Source organism: Rhipicephalus microplus, chromosome 5 (genome assembly GCF_043290135.1).
Source record: "Rhipicephalus microplus isolate Deutch F79 chromosome 5, USDA_Rmic, whole genome shotgun sequence".
In the NCBI taxonomy this organism is placed as follows: Eukaryota; Metazoa; Arthropoda; class Arachnida; order Ixodida; family Ixodidae; genus Rhipicephalus; species Rhipicephalus microplus.
Genome location: NC_134704.1, coordinates 100,790,842 through 100,807,895, shown reverse-complemented (window position 1 = coordinate 100,807,895; position 17,054 = coordinate 100,790,842). Strand labels below are relative to the sequence as shown.

Genomic DNA, 17,054 nt, shown 5'->3' with positions numbered 1-17,054 from the left:
CTCTGTTATTCGCTTGAATCGAACTTCTTGACGCTGTTGCGAACGCTGTGCGAGCACAAACGAAAACAATAAATGTGGCGTGCTCGGTTTGCTCCGCTCACGCAGTTGGCGGCGATCAGCTGATCGGCGCCAGTCTCTAGAGTTGTTGTTGTTCACCTATTGGTAGTGGCGCATACCCACTATGGGGGATTGGCCAAGAAACTAGTGGTTTTAAAAATTACTGTTCAAATTTGGAATAATGGAGGTATAACAGAAATATTGCCGATAGCCTAGGAAAGTGTAGTGCTTAATGTAATGCACACAAATATTTACATAAACAAATTTAATCTTAGAATAGAGCAATAATTTGATTTTATACGTATATAATTATGTGGACTTGTTAGGATATTGGAACTGGTTAATTAGTCAACCTATTAGTTTCATCAATATAGTCCCGGATGGCCGCGCATACTGTCGCATTAGAGAAACCAGAAATGGAAGCTCCAAAAGACAAAATGACAGGCACAGATAAGTCCATACCAATACCATGTAAAGGTATTTCTAAAAGGGTTTTTCGTAATGAGTTAAACCGCCTGCAGGTCAAAAAGAAATGATCTATTTTTTCCAGGTCATCACAGAACGCGCACTGTGGTGAAGGTGCCTGAGCAGACCTGTGTTTATAGAAATTTAGATTTGGTACCCGGCAACGCAGCCTAGTGATAGCTACTTCTTGTTTACGAGTGCGGCAAAAGTCTCTTCGCCAGGTATATAACAAATGGCGATATTCCGTAGAGTTTGTTAGTGCTGAACCTTTAAAGACTACCACCATAAGCGTACGTCTGCGGAATCGAGCAGCAGTCACATAAGCGGATGATGGACAGTGCGGTAGAATCGGTTCGCTGATTGACGACTTAGCTAAGGAATCGGCTATTTAATTTAGAAATAACCCTTTATGTCCAGGCCCCAAACTAATCGTACTTTTCTCAAATGTGCAAGTACTAGTGCACGGAACGCCTTTGTTACTTGATTATCAGCACCAACAGAAAGTGCTGCACAGAGAGATAGCGAATCTGTTATTATGACAGCTGATGTAATTGCTGTATCTAACTTGCGTAAGGCAAGCACTACTGCTAGAAATTCAGCCACAAGAATGGGTATGAAATCGGGTAGCCGAAAGGAATAAATCCAATTTAAAATCGGGCTGAAATTCCCAACCCCTGACTTTTCGTCATATTGCGAGGCGTCTGTAGCAATAATAACGTTCGTTGTAATACTGCGCAGGTGATCTTGTAGTAAACCATCCAAAATATTATGGGGAAGTAATTTTACAATATTGGGAAAAATCTCATCAAATTGAATTTCCACTGGGGCTGAATTATCACGACACGGAATGATGTCGCATATACGTACGTTTAGAGGCTCCAGTAAATTTTGCACAAATATAATTTGTGGCGTGTGAAATCGCGGCCATCTAGCAGCAAAAAATCATTCCGGGGTGAAAAAAGGCTGTTTCTGAATGTCGTAATGGTGATTCATAAATTCTTAAGAATGTCTGAACAGTCAGAAGGCGAATTCTACAAGAAAGCGGAGGGACCCTCGATTCGAGATACAACACATTGTTAGCAACTGTTTTGGGAAGGCCGAGGCATAAGCGCAAAGCTTCTCTTTCCAGAAGAATTAGAGGCCGCAACTTGTAAGCTGGAACTCCAGGGAAAAGTACACAACAAAATTCCAAAATGAGACGAACGTACATGCGATATTTCATTACCAATGTGTCTCTTCTCATACCTATGCGGTAGTTGCTTAGCCTACGTAATATGCCAATGGCCCGCACACCTTTTCCGGCAATATATTCGATATAAGGTCGCCAGTTAAGCGATGTGTGATAAATTACTTCAAGGTACTTAACAGACTCCACCTGTGGTATATCCTCATGATGGTAAGACAGAGAGATGTTCACAGGGTATTGCAGCGGGAAAACAAGGAGGGCACATTTACTCGGATTAAGTAGAAAGCAGTTGTCATAGAGCCAGCTCTCCAATATATTGAGGTAAGTCTGCAGCCGTTCTGAATGTAATCTGTCATTGCAAAAAATGCGATATCGTCTGCATAAACATAAGTTGTTATATCCTGTTTACGTGGAATGGTGCTCATTAGTAAATTGAATAGCACCGGGGAAAGCACTGAGCCTTGCGGTACTCCTCTCGTTTGGTATGAGTAGATGATGAAAACCCATCTTTAAAACAATAAAATTTTCTGTCTGTAAGAAAATTGTGAACCCATGATACTATGTATGATGGAAAATCAAGGTATTCTAATCGATCTATCAAAATACAGGGCTCCACGGTGTCATATGCTTTAGCGATGCCTAAGGTAACTAAAGCTGCATATTTTTTATGTAGCCGAGCTAATTGAAGCCGACTTTCTAAATCAACGTGCGCATCTCAAATTGAACAACCAGCCCTAAACCCAATTTGACAGGGGCTTAGAATTTACCTCATGGTTCATTAATTCGTATATTGATGATTCTCTCAACCAATTTGACTAAGTTTGATGTCAGTGCGGTCGGCCTTATGTTATCCAACATATATGCTTCATTTTCATTTTTTAGCAACAATACCATTTTGGCAAGTTTCCATTCTGGAGGTATTCATGCGTTTCCTAACAAATAATTCACTAGTTCTAGCAAAAGATTAGGCGATTTCTGGAGTAGACATTTTAACATAGAGTTCGTAATTCCATCTTGTCCGGGAGCTGTCCTCGGTAAGCATAATACTGTCTGACTGAATTCAGCTAGGGAAACTTCTGGAAATTCATTCAAGTTTACCAGAATGGACCGAATAGCTGAAAGATTAGCTGTAAAGCGGCGTTCTAAACCTTGCACTATGTCTTCTAGAGAGGTGTTCATTTCTTGCGGCGTCAAGACACATGACTGCAACTTAAAGGTGCTGGCAGTACTTTTCTTGTCCGAAGATAAGCGAACAAAGTGCGCTTATTTTTTACTTAGAAAGATAATCAAAATGTCCGCTGTTGTATTCTTCTTTCGCGCGGTTCACTGTACGCTTAAATACGCCAGCAAGGAATTGATAGTCCTTCCAGTTTGTAGGGCTCTGGTTATGAAGAAGTTTTTTCCAAGCGGCTTTTCGTCTTGTATAATCGCGCGTACACTCATCGTTCCACCAACGAGGGGAGGATCGTTTATTCGATGAAATAGAAAATTCGGAATTTTTTCTAGATCCCTCCAGCATTGAACCAATCGTACATGCAATTTCCTTAGTACTGGCATTTCCAAGCTTGGAAATGGCAGAACGGAGGCAGGCTTGAAATTTGCTGTGGTTGATGTATGTGCGTTTCGGCTGATCTAAAGTTATTTTTGAACAAGTAATGTCAAAAACTACAGGAAGATGGCCGCTGTTAGTTGCCGAATCCAGAACAGCCCATGACAAAACCTTAATTGCATTGAAGCAAAACGTTAATCCAATACTGAGCAAGTCTGACCTCGGACAAATGTTACATGACCTTCATTCAGACACGATAGGTTGTGATCAATAGTCCGTTCCCACAGTCGCCTACCACAAGAATCTGTCCTCATACTCCAAGACAAATGATGTGAATGAAAGTCTCCTGTGAGTACAATTTCTAGAGTTCTCGCTGATAACAAGATCCGGACGTGACTCTACAGCTTTGCGACTTCCGGTCGCTCGAATGCAGCTTCTGCCGGTGTGAACACCAGCTGCCACTTTTTGGTCGCAGTCGCGCGACCGCTGCTAGTCGCCGGTATATGCACCAGCCTTTACACGCTCATTGTTTGAAGCTCTGGTTTCTTTTCCTTGATGATCATGCATAATAATTGCCTAATGGCGGCTGATTGTGAGAATTTTGTTGCATTTCAATAACTGCTTACTTCTCACGCGGCTACCTTCGTAAAGTTGGGAACCGAGGGCCGCCCGTCGCGAGAATGACGTCACCACGTCGTTTTCATTTGACTTGAAAGTGTTTTATGCCGGGGTCCACGATGGTTCCGCTGACGTATTTCTGTCACAGATATGACGTATGACGTAGTAAAATAAGAGATTGCAAAGAAAAAAAAAAGCCAGATGGAGAAGTTCCGTAGCAGGGCGTTGGAGCAGTGACTTCTCACTTACCAGCGTGGGGCGCGCTGTGTGTTGGAATGAACATAAAATGGCGCGAATGGTGTAGCACATAAGTATATTCACACAGCGACGATAAGCGCTATGGTGTTAGGACACACTCGATGAGTAACAAAGTTCCGTTAGCATGCTTGACAACGTACGCTTCATGGCTTCAATGAGGAACTCTCGCTGCTCCACTGAAGCCGCGAATTTGCGTACATTCGCAAGCATATATACTAACGGCAAACCATTTATATACACCATATACTGTTGATAGTCCTCAGAGCTCCTCAACTTCACGGCGTTTTCGTCATCAGTAGCGAGATGGCGCAACGGGCTCACGTTGGTTAGGGTACCTCGATGCGTGCATCGATGCACTCTAACGTTGGTAACTCTCGCGTCTTTCTGAGCGCGTGCCCCCACGGGAACGGTCTCTCCTGCTCGCGCGTATCAGATCAGACTCCTGATTCAGGACAGCCCGAAGGTCACTTCGCTCGCTGCTGCGGTCACGTTCAGACAAGGAGCACGCTGCTCACATACAACAATGAAGTAAGAATTCTGACGTTTGATCGCGCTCGTCCTATACTTGTGTGTTCGTTTCGTGCGTCTTTATGTTTTAACAGCGTGCTTTAACTGTTCAGCTGAGATATTTGCTTGTCCGCGCTCGTGCTGCTTATGCTCATTTCGTGGCTGATTTCTGCATGAGATGTGCACTGTAAGTTTTGAGCGGCTTGCCGCTCTTCGCATTAAATTGCAATTTTTTTTAGCACTCATTCGTTCACCCTCGTGGCGAAACTATGCACAATGAACGCTCAGCTGCTTCTGCGAGGACACGTTTCATTTTGTTGTTATACCAGTTCTTTATAAAAGGCGTCAGTCATGTTATTCAATCAATTTTCAGGCTTGTTTTCTTTCGTACTCGAGCAACTGCCCCTCTTGTTTTCTTTTTTTGCTCGTTATTTTCCAGTTTTTTTTGCTTGTTTCTTTTCCTGCTTGTTTTTTTTTTCGTACTCAAGCAACCCCTCCCCCCACCTCTTACCCTGTCCAGGAAAGCAAAGTATCACCGCTCGCCTCTTGCCCTGCCTAATGAGGCAGGGTGAGAGTTGGGGGGGGGGGGTTGCGTGGGTACTTTGTTTTTCCTTAGAAAAACTGAAGGACACTTTGTATTGTACATTCCTATGTGTTCAGCGAAAGTGTGTGGCTATTTGACTGTTTTTTGTTTTTTATTTTTTCTTACACGCTTTTAACAATCGCATGATTGCGGAGAGTGTAAGGGGGAGAGGCCACAACTTTCACCATTCCAGTGCACCGACGAACGGATGACACGAGTATAAGGCATTAAAAGCCGACGTCTATAGACGGAGCAGAGCATGACAAAATGGGCGCCGCATAAAGAAAAAGCGGGTGTCCCGACATGCTCTTCTCTGCCTTGTTCTCGTAAAAAGTAGGGATAACACTTTTTGAGCATAGTCAGAAAACGTTACGATTGGTGGTTGCCGCTCTTGCGGCTTTGTCTGAGTCTGAGTGAGTCCGAGTAAGTCGACTTATGAATGAGTTCGCTGACCTATGACTCTCCATGCATGACGGAGAGATCCTATTGTTTTTCGCGACTTCCGGAAAGGCAGCAGAATTGACGTTTTCCCACGAAAATGCATATGCATGCGGCGATGCCGCGGGCATCCGAGTATTTGGGCCCAAATTCGAATCGAATGATACGTGATCGCATAATTGCGAAAAGCCAGAGCCTATAGCCATCATCATCGAGGCAGCTCCTTTTAGGAACTGTGATGCTCAGACACCAGTTGGCTATCAAGTGTGACCCTGTTATTACCGCTTTTTCACCCCGCGAAAATTTGGGCGCTTGGCGTTACGAGTGAAAACTTGGTGCTTCCAAACTCGAATCTCACGGAGACGCTGCTACACTTTTTGCATGAATAACAATCTCAATGCTGCTATATAGAAAATAGGGACATTGGCATTTGGGTAAAATATTTGTAGCCGTGTGTGGCTCGAGGGACCTTGCAGGCTTTTGCACGATGGGATGGCGCTGGTAGGGCAGTCCTTTTTCCTAATAATATTCTAACGGTCTCGCAAAGTGAAGGCTTGCTCGTTTCCGGGCGCACAGCTTTCTTCAAAGAGATATAAATCAGGTTGAATACAGAAAAACTTACCCGCCTTAAATGTTTCTGCCATGCGTTTTCTGAGCTTCTTGGAATGAATTTTGCGCCCTCTGGTAATGAAGGCCATGCCGAGTTCAGTGCCCTCGCTACAACTACATAACGTGTTGCGAATTCATCTAAACAATGAGTTGTCCAACCAGCGCTCATCCTGTGTGTTTGTTGCTCCTGGTCTGCGTGTTTTTGTGCCAGCTCGCCCAACTTTCTATCCTGTTGCATTCACGTTAGCATACACGAAGTGTTTGTCAGAGATCGACCGGTATAAAAGAGACCCGGGGGGATTATTACCAGAGTATATTATATAACTTGTTGTCAAGTCACAGTATTATTTCATCTTCTTAATTTATTATGCCACTGTTATACATGTAGCTATCATGTCTCAAATCCTTCGCTGAATGTGTTAAAACGGCACGTCAGGTACATGCCGCATAGTTATGTAGAGATCTCATGACGAATGTCTATACGACCGCAGCATAGAGAAGCAGGGGTGTGTGTATGACTGAACTGGCCGTCTTCTACAATTGTCACGAAACAAAATGAAATAAAAGGTGTAATTTACCCTGCGCTGTGCAGGAGCCAACGGGCTGGCAAACCCTCGCGATTTCAAGACCCCAACAGCTTGGTATGAGGACCGGGACGTGAACGGCTTTGCGGTCGTCAGCAAGTACCAAGGTTGCCTGTTCCAGGCTTCTCAGGTCAGTGTTGACAGCATGACTACTAAAGTTCACGTAATGACAGCGGGTTACGATTCGACGTGCCTTCAGCTACACGAGAAACTTGGCGAACTGTCAGGTCGGTTGAATGTGCATCGTGGCATAGACGAGTGACGAAGTGTAGAGTACGGTAAGGCCTTGTATTTGTGGCACATCCTCACGTTGTTTGCTCAACCAAATATAATAACCTACCAACTTGGCTACTTGCGTTATAAACGGTGAGTATTGGATAGTTGGTAGAAGGCAAAAAAATGATTGACTAGTGAGGCTGAGATAACAGGTCAGCAACGACGCTGTTCTCGTTGTTTTCTCTCCATGGCTTTAGCTTTGATACGAGTTTAGGATGTGTCGCTGCCTCAAGCACTGTAACAAGTGATTGAAAAGCAGATCTTGAAAGCCAGCGGACCTTGAAAGTCGAGAGATAGATGGTTGAGAGCAACGGGACAGAATGTCAGTAAAGCTTATAGATTTTTTAGATAGTGAATCCCAGAAACAGTTGAATGTAAACTGGCACAGCATGATCAGTTTTTTGAGAAATGACAAAAATGTTCTGCGATAATGCAGCTTTTTATTTATCTCTTTCTTTTCAATTGGGATGCAGAACCACTCTCCATTCGACGTGGTCACGTGGCATGGCAACTATGTTCCCTACAAGTATGACCTGTCCAAGTTGAACACCGTTAACACCGTCTCCTACGACCACTGCGTGAGTCAAGATGATGAAATTTGAACTGAAACGTTCTTTACCTCTGACCTTTGGCTATTGCGTTCGTCATTATACTTCCGCGCCAGGTACATCTGCGGACAACATTTTGCTCGCCAGCAGTGATGGTGATGAAGTGCGAAACATGATTGAATGCTTAAACTGAGAAATTGCGAATGTCGGGATAAAAATGAACACAGTATGCTGAAGACAAACATAATTTTCAGTATTCAGGCGATACAAAAGCGCGAACTCATCAACTTTTGAATATGGGAAAGAGTACGTACACAAGATTTTGTATGTGCAAAAGTAGTTCAATAATCGACAGGGCAGGTTGCTTTCGCCAGCGAAATAATTGAAGAAATAATAACACACACACACACACACACACACACACACTTATATATATATATATATATATATATATATATATATATATACATATATATATATATATATATATATATATATATATATATATATATTCCTAATATTTCCTCGTGCTATTACCACGGTTCCAGTTGTTCGCGGTCGGCGTGCGCATTATCAGTGTGACATAGCATTCCCGACAGGGAAGTGACCAGCGCCGAGCTTTCAAGAAAGTAAACGCGAGCAAGTCAGATGCCATTATTGTTGTGTAGCAGAACTGCTCCCCGAATACTCAATTTTTTCTTAAAGTGTAGAGGGCAGGAAACGCAGTAGTGGCTTAATTAACTCCTCCATTTGCCTACGAGTACAACGAAATTATTCTGTGTAAGTACTCGAGAGTGATAAATTGTCTGAACTCAAACTGCCATGGATTGTACTAACTCGTTTTCAATAGATCACTCTTCAATCACGTGTTAAAATTACGGATATGACGAAGAAAAAGATAGGAACGATTTGCGTTAATCCTTGCTCGCATGTCTCGTCAGCGAAGCTTTCAAACACCTTGCGAAATCATTGTATCGCAGCATAGATGACAAGTACTCTCCTAATATCAACGTTGGAGATCCCTTTACTACCGAACATTGGTCATGGCAGTACATTCTACCATAAACATCTTCTTGGATAATGGTAGGTCAGTGAATGTGAATCTTGCTGTGATTAAACTCCTTGAATAGGCGTGACAGATGCGCTTGATGCCAAGAATATAATCCAACAGCATCTGTTATAGCATTTGACAGTTTCGCTGGCCAATCATGTCAGTGGAATGAGTGTCAATTCCGAACGCGTGACCCTCATTAGATTTAGGCCCCGCCGCGATGGTCTAGTGGCTAAGGTACTCGGCTGCTGACCCGCAGGTCGCGGGTTCGAATCCCGGCTGTGATGGCTGCATTTACGATGGAGGCGGAAATGTTGTAGGCCCGTGTGCTCAGATTTGGGTGCACCTTAAAGAACCCCAGGTGATCAAAATTTCCGGAGCCCTCCACTACGGCGTCTCTCATAATCATATGGTGGTTTTGGAACGTTAAACCCCAAATATCAATCAACCAATTATTAGATTCACTCCGGGGTGGTTTTCATACTGCTGCGTGCGAAAGCTGGGCACACCTGCTTGTACTAGCTAATCAGGGAGATAGTTTAACTGTTCAGAGCCCAAACAGACTGAGTGCAGCATACCGCAAGCTTGGAAAAGAAAGTTCGGACGACCAACCATTCTCAAAAGAGCACGAAATTTACACCCAATCGTTCATTGACGCTTGTTCAATCACGTGTAAATTTTGTGACTTTTTTTTACCAATGTTGACAACTTCAAGATGGAAACTAATATGTAAAGAAAGAGCTGGAGCTACGCCTGTAGGTACAAACCTGTCTTTGAAGACAATTAACGACGACAAAAAAAATGTCACTCAGGTAGCGTTTTCGGTGTGTGTTGCTTATGTAGAGAACAGAGTCGTCGATTGCAGTTGTTTTTAAAGAGGGTGAAATAGACGCAGTTTCCGGCATGTTTTATGGAAGCATGGGTCAACTCTTTTGTCAATGCTGTGAGTACTAGGACGTTCAGTTGCGTACCTCTTCTCCCGATCTCGTCTGCACCTTCTCAGTTCAGCTTCGCCTACTTGGGCATAGAGTGCGCTGGAAGCTGTTTAGTCACGTGAGGCGAATGAGTTTGGAAGAGAGGCTGAGGAATATGAAGGATGGTAGGTGGGTGGAGGAATTGTTCCGGTATTTGTGCAGAAAGAGCGTTGACTCACAAGTGGTGATATGACAACAAAGAGCACTAAGCAAAAGTCAGGAAGGCGGAGAGGATTTTTTCGATCGCAGCAATGAATAAAAAAAAAAAACTCTGCTCTGAGTAACTACCGAAAAAGCAAAGATGAAGTAAAGAGGAAAGCATTTCGTAATAATTGAAGCGGAAGCGCTGTATACTGTTTAAAGGGAGCTCAGGTTGCATTAGAATGCGTCGTCATAAAACGAGGCTCAGTAAAGAATACAAACGTGCATGCTAAATGTGGCGAACCTGAGGAAACGGCGGAGCCCCTTTGGACTGAATGTGGAGATATGCACCTGGGTGTGTGTTCTAGCTGTGGCTTACATGAAGTCCTGGAATTTGGGGACAACAAAAAGAAGGAAAACAAACCCGCAATAGAAATATACATGTAAAAGGTGGTTAAGGGGTTAGTAGCACAAAAGTAGATTTAATGAGCAAAAATAAATATCGAGACAGATGAAGTAATTCTGGCATAAGGAGGTGGGGGGTAGGAAATTATGGGTATTTTTTTTTTTGAAGCAAGATTGTTTTGATATATTTGAGTAATTAGGCCGAATTAGAAGAAAAAAAAGTTGTTTTTCACCTTTCGAGCTCGGTGGCACTAAGGTGATCGCACGTTGTAGAGGGAATGCTCGTTGCGTCCACCCATGCATCAATGACAACTATGAACAGACGATAATTTCTGTCTGGAGTATTATTAACAACTTTGTAAGAAACAAGAAAAAAAGAAAGAGAGAGAAAGAAAGAAGGAAGTAAGGAAAAAAAGTAACAAATTATTGGCGAAACAAAGCAAATATCAAGCCAAAACTGGTGCACAAAGTATGCACAATGTCCTGCACCATCATCATCATAATCATCATCATCATCACCATCATAATAACCACCACAACAATCATCATCATTCTGACTGCACGCACCTCGATCTCATTTACGTTCCGCCAGTCAACGCAGTCCTGTGTTTACTGCCGCCACGTTTTATACTTCTCATGGGATTACGAATACGTTAATTAGGATGTTCGTGAGCTTGTGGATATTTAAACTAAAGTTCCAAGGACTCGATTTTTCGTCTGCCACAACACAAAACCAAAAGAAAGAAAAATAAAAGACACACACGAAATTTGGCGTTGGTATACCCTTAAAAGCGCGCAATTACCTCCATTGTTTTAGGTGAGCTCTCATTCCGAAGCGTGAACTAAAAAATTGGAAATAAAAATGAAACAATCACACTATCTTGTTAAGACGTTGATGACCCTGTAGGTATGAGTGGTGTGATAGATATGGCTAAAATGGTTCCTAATGTATGAGAGGCGCAGTTCCTGATGTCCTGAAAAACAGTGCCTCTAATTTTTTATTGCACGGACCAATGGGACTTAATAGGGTACCGTAAGCTGGCATAGTTCTGTTATCCTTTTTACTACAGTACATTTTTTCACCGTTTCTTTCCTTAGTTGAATTTTAGTTATTTTTTTCTACTATTGATACTCTACTTTTCTTCTATTATTTTTTCATGTCAAGATACTTCAATATTCTTTTATGTTTGACGCTAATTACTACAAGTATATTGTCGCGCCATTCGGAATGAAATATCGCAAGTGCTTTTTCACCTAATATTTCCTCGTCGATATTTTTCTTCACGAGAAACATTCAAGACACCATTGCTCAGTTTGCGTTTATGTTTTCTTTTTTGTTTCAGGGAACTGCATGAGTGAGTTCATGGGTCTTATCACCGGGAAGTATGAAGCCAAGGTACGCGTATTCACTTTTTTTGGAGCGAATACTGTTACGAGATCACAAGGACAGCCGATTTTGTTTGGCGCCGTAGTTGTCCGCTGCCACCTGTGTCCGTAATTACTATTGCATGAAATAAAAAAAACTATATAATAAAATACTGAGGACGGAATGGAGATAGAACCCGGGCCCAGTACTCTGTATGACTGAGCTACGCGGATTTGTTTTTTCTTTATCGGACTGAGCTACGCCAACACTTGAAACTCCGTTGCAAACTGACCATATTAAGACTTCGTGTAAGGTAAGGAATACCTGATAGCATGCGTAATATAGCGCTTTAGAACATCAACGTAACAGCCATGCGTAAGACAATGCGAATCGCGTAAGGAGTGGGTCGTTGAATCGTCCAACACATTGCAAAAGTATTGGGCATATTTCTTCATTTGAAACAGACACACCATCAGCAAAGTGCACATAATTACTTTCAAGTGTGCAGCGTGTACAACACTTTTCGAAGAATGACACATAATGTCATGGTAGATGCTTCCCGGCTACATAAAAAAATCATGATGATTTTCGGTGAGCCCTTCTGTGTGCGTCCGCAGGAGACGGGCTTCCAGTGCGGCGGCGCTAGCCTGCACAGCATGATGACCCCTCACGGGCCAGACGTGGACTGCTTCGAGCAGGCATCCAAGGCCAAGCTGGCCCCTCAGCGCATCGGGGATGGATGCATGGTGAGTATAGATTTATTACATGTTTGTAAACAGCGGCAGGCGCCGTCGATATATGTAGGTTTGTTGTAGCGACGTCGCGGTGCGTATACGCTCCGTCCAGCCGTGCCAGCCAAAAGCGCGCTACCACCCTCTATGGTCACGTGAACACTGGCGCAGCAGGTGCGAAAGCTGCCTCCGAGCACGGCACGTCGGGACGTCTTCCGCATGTGCATACAAGCGGTGGCCACAACAGAGGAAGTCGCAGTGGCTGTAATAGGGACTCTGAAATGAACATGTAAGCCTCGTTGACGTTCTAGCCTTGATAACCTCATCCAAAGCATGAGGTAACTCGATGGTGGAAATGTGGCTCATTTGCGGAATGTCATCGCCGTTTTGGCAGTCTACGTCACGTTCGTACGTTTTAATTTGTTAGCTAATGCAAGAACGACAGACCGAGTTCAGCGAGAAGCTCTAGGTTACGATATACAAATGCGTGGTGTAAGAATACATAGCCACGAATCGTTATGGTAAATCCTCGCGTATAACATAGGCGCCGAAGTAGTTCACTCAAATGACCAAGCTTATCTCGGCGTCGCTCATCCTCAATACGCTTGCGATCATGCTTTACCTACATGCTGGGGACAATGTGGTTATGTACCTGTCAGGTTCGCTGCTCAATTCGTACGCTCAAGCCGGGGCAGCGAAATGCGTACAGACAGTAAACAGACGCTGCAAGTTTCCCGATTACTCTTTTTCTGTGAATTCTCATGGACTTGAAAACCTCGTGAAGCGCAGCCAGAACAGCTGTGCCCGATACACTATATGTCGAGTATCTGGAGTGTCATCGCAGCCGCATATAAAGCACGTGAACAGGAAAATCATAGTCAAAGCAATCGTTTCGTTCACTGCTGCTCTAATTAAGCGCGTCCACGCAGAAAGAAACTCATGCTTCGTGACCGGGTGTCAGTTCACACGAGTATAACGAAATTGTTTTGACGCGTTGCGCTAAGACTTTTGCAGTTATATCAAGAATGGCAATAGCGAAAAGTTGTTCGTGTTTCTTTGCATATGACAATGCGGTCCACAGCAAGCTATACAAGCTCGTTATGCCTCCACACAAGGCTTATTCAAACAAAAAAAAAAATGCGATGTGGCACATCAAAACGACAAACGCTTGATAGAGCGAATCGTTATTGTTGGGCCAGCCATTCTAAAACATAATTGATGAACCGTCATCAAAGCTAAATTCTCGCGTGGCTAATCTTCTTGCGACGGTTTTTGTAAACAGAAAACTGCAAAGAAAAAAAAAGACCCAGCCCAATTTTTTCATGCCTTCCCGCTCAAATAATCGTGTCTACTCGTCGGTACAACGTTTTTCTACTTTGAAGGGCAACAAACAGTGCATGGATCAGGGAAAACACGGCAGCAACTGCGTATAGGCACGACGGCTTTTGCCTACCACGCGAAACTAAACGCGCGATGACAGCGCCACGGCATTTTTGTGACATCTCTATTGCTGTAATCGTTCAGTTACCATGGAAACTATGGGTATGCTGCGTGGATTCGCATAATTTTGAGTTGGGTTAAAGAGGGGTTCAAAATATGGCACCGGACGTGGATAGAAAAAAAAATTGAAGGGTACTTTGCAAATTGCAAAGTGTATTCGTGAAATCCTACGAATATTCAACTGATTATACCATGTGCTTTTTTTCTCTTCTTTTGTTAGTTTTTTTCTTAGTTTTTTTTAGCCTCAGCAATTACGTGATTGATGAATGTAAGGGATAGAGGCCACAGCTGTGGCGGCACAGCTGTCGCTATGCGCCGCTGTGCTATCACGAGATTGCTGAGATAGTGTGGGAGAGAGAGGCCACGGCTGGAACCAGGGCATGAACAGACGGACGCGAGCATGAGACGTTTGTTTTCGCCTCAAAAGGGTGTTGTGATCGAGGGGAAGAGGCTGGATGCATGTATACACCGTACCTCACACATTGAGGAACACGGGACTCCATGGTACCTGCGAGTGTGCTGCAAAGGACGCTCATCGGCGTCTCTGCCACACACCGTCCGCATCCCAAAAGAACGATTGGTGAGATGCGCGTGCTTCGCAGCCTGCGCAACACACAACTCTATCCACTTCGACCGAAAGGTTTGGATGTTTCCTCATTGCGTCCCACTGTACGTGCTATAATGCCAGCTGTAGTCTTTCCCCCTAGCACTCTCTCAAGAACCACGTGATGCCAGAGCGGCGTATAGCAACAGTTGCCGCCACCACAGCTGTGGCCTCTCTCCCTTACACGATCTTGTCAATCAGGTGATCGGTTAGAGAGCTTGATAAAAGTAGCAAAAAAACTCCCAAGCATTTCCCCGAGGGTGAACATGGTTAAGTGCGAATGCACGGGGTGATGCTATGAGGGGGAGTAAAGTTAAAATCCGTCGTCTTGACGCCGGCCTTCATCGCCCTTCTCCGCCTGACGCTTGCGTTGTCGTTCCGCTTCTTGGGCCGCGTTCGCGGCTCGATGCTGACGCCTCATCTCGGCCTCGCGAGCGCGCAGTTCACCATCCGCTGCACGCTTCGCCCGCTTGTCCTCGGCCTCGCGAGCGCGAAGTTCGGCATCCTCTGCACGCTTCGCCCGCTTGTCCTCGGCCTCGCGAGCGCGCAGTTCAGCATCCGCTGCACGCTTCGCCCGCTTGCACTCGGCCTCGCGAGCACGCAGTTCGGCATCCGCTGCACGCTTCGCCCGCTTACGTTCGGTCTCATGAGCCCTTCGCAGCGCCGCCTTGTCTTCCAACGTCGGCGAAACTACCGCGGTACCGTCACCTCCAACGACGGGTGCAGTGCTGGCATTCGGTTGTACTGCATTCGTTGTTGATGGTAGCGTTGCCTCCGGGACATCCATCGCACGACCCGCTCTCGACGGGAGACTGAGAGAGAAGGCGGGCGCGCGAGAGAGAGGGGTGCGCGCGCAGATGCAGCGAGTGAGGAGAGCGGAGGAGCGAGCGAAGGGGGAGGGGGACGCGCGCAGCGGCGTTGAAAATATAAGGCGCGTTACTGACACCGATATCAGCGTCGCGTCCGTGGCTTATTCGGTAGAGCGTCGCGCTGCGGCCCGCCAAGTCCTCTTTCTTTTAAAGATAGAGAGAAGACTGCGGACGCCGCCGACGGCGGTGGATGGTTTGGGGTCGCTTATAAAGTGTATTCACACTTAAAAGAGAGATATGACTAGTCAGTTTAGTGCCCACATGTTTACGCGGAACACACTTAGGAATTTACCAAGTGTCCTTCACCTTCTTCATTTTTTCCCCTCACCGCACCTCACCCCAAAACAGGCGTGGAACTGGTTGCACGGCCCACTCAAAATGACTCTATCACATTCTAGTACATTGTAGATGCTCTTGAGACTTCAGGCACGTTCTTTAAGGCGTTAACTCTTACGCTTTTTTTTGTAAATTTCTGAATATTATCAGTGTTACAGCAAAAGGTGTATATGATTCGATTGATTGATATGTAAGGCTTAACGTCCCAAAACCACCATATGGTTATGAGAGACGCCGTAGTGAAGGGCTCCGGAAATTTCGACCACCTTTGGTTCTTTAGCGTGCACCCAAATCTGAGCACATAGGCCTACATTTCTACCTCCATCGGAAATGCAGCCGCCGAAGCCGGGATTAGGTCCCGCGACCGGCGGGTCAGCAGCCGAGTACCTTAGCTATTAAACCACCGCAGCGGGGCAAGGTGTATATGGCTAGAAAACACGAAAAACTTTTCGGAATCAGTGTCACGAGCGCTCTCAATTGGCTGCGTCATCAGTTACGTCATTCTCACCGTCGTACACTAGCCTGCGTGTCATTGGCTGCGTTATGAGGGACGTTGTTTATCCCGTTTCACCCGAGGCGCCAAGCACGCGTTCATCAGCTTCTACTGAAATCTTCCACATGGAAAAGCCACAAACAACTCTACATCAGTGACGACAGTGGAAACGTGAAAAGGCTCGCATTCGCCGGGTCGATGCTGCAGTCTGCGCACAGAAACAAGACCGGGAGGCCGAGTGCCGGCAGCAACTGCGTACCGATGATCCGGCAGCCTTTCAAGCCGCGCTAAGTCACGAACAGGAATGCAAGCGCCGGTGGTGGGCGGATCATGCAAGCCACGCCGCCAAGTTAACTCGCGATGTCAAACGCTTACAGCCACGCCGCGCCTAACAAGTGCCGGGCACGACAGCGTCAACGTGACGATTTCGGAAGCGTGTTCACCACGGGGTGAACGCCCGCTTTCGGCAGGAGTTTCTCCAGTGGCTCCTTGGCTTCGGCTGTGAAGTCTGTGACCGCCTGTAGTTCGAGAACAACCATTGTGATTAACGGATTGTGAAACGCATTCAGCCGCTCATGACACTCATACATGATCGTGATCACGCGAGGCGCAATGTGTGGCACGTGAAATCAACACTATGGTAAACTCAAGTCAAACGTGTGCATAACCTCATTAAGAAGGACGAACGTGTAACCAAGAATTGTGAAAGGCTTCAGTGCATTGTGGGGTTAAACCCACTGCCAAACACCACAGCCGCACGTTTCAGCTTTTGCTGGTTACCAATATGTACGGAGTGCTTGGTTGATGATTTTTTTTTATTTCTCTGAACATGTCAAGGTTATGCATCCATGCTTACGCGGATAACAAGTGCGCGTTGAGTCAATTATAGCCCGGCATCGACGAAAA

General features: G+C 45.2%; 1 protein-coding gene across 1 annotated transcript in view; it reads left to right on the top strand.

Moving 5' to 3' along the window:
* Positions 1-17,054, top strand: part of LOC142761780 (homogentisate 1,2-dioxygenase-like) — a 51,416-nt gene that overhangs the window by 18,824 nt on the left and 15,538 nt on the right. The window contains exons 7-11 of the mRNA XM_075894557.1: positions 6,863-6,984; positions 7,604-7,708; positions 9,573-9,672; positions 11,593-11,645; positions 12,233-12,361. Coding sequence (XP_075750672.1) covers positions 6,863-6,984; positions 7,604-7,708; positions 9,573-9,672; positions 11,593-11,645; positions 12,233-12,361 — 509 coding nt within the window. The remainder of the gene's footprint in view (positions 1-6,862; positions 6,985-7,603; positions 7,709-9,572; positions 9,673-11,592; positions 11,646-12,232; positions 12,362-17,054) is intronic.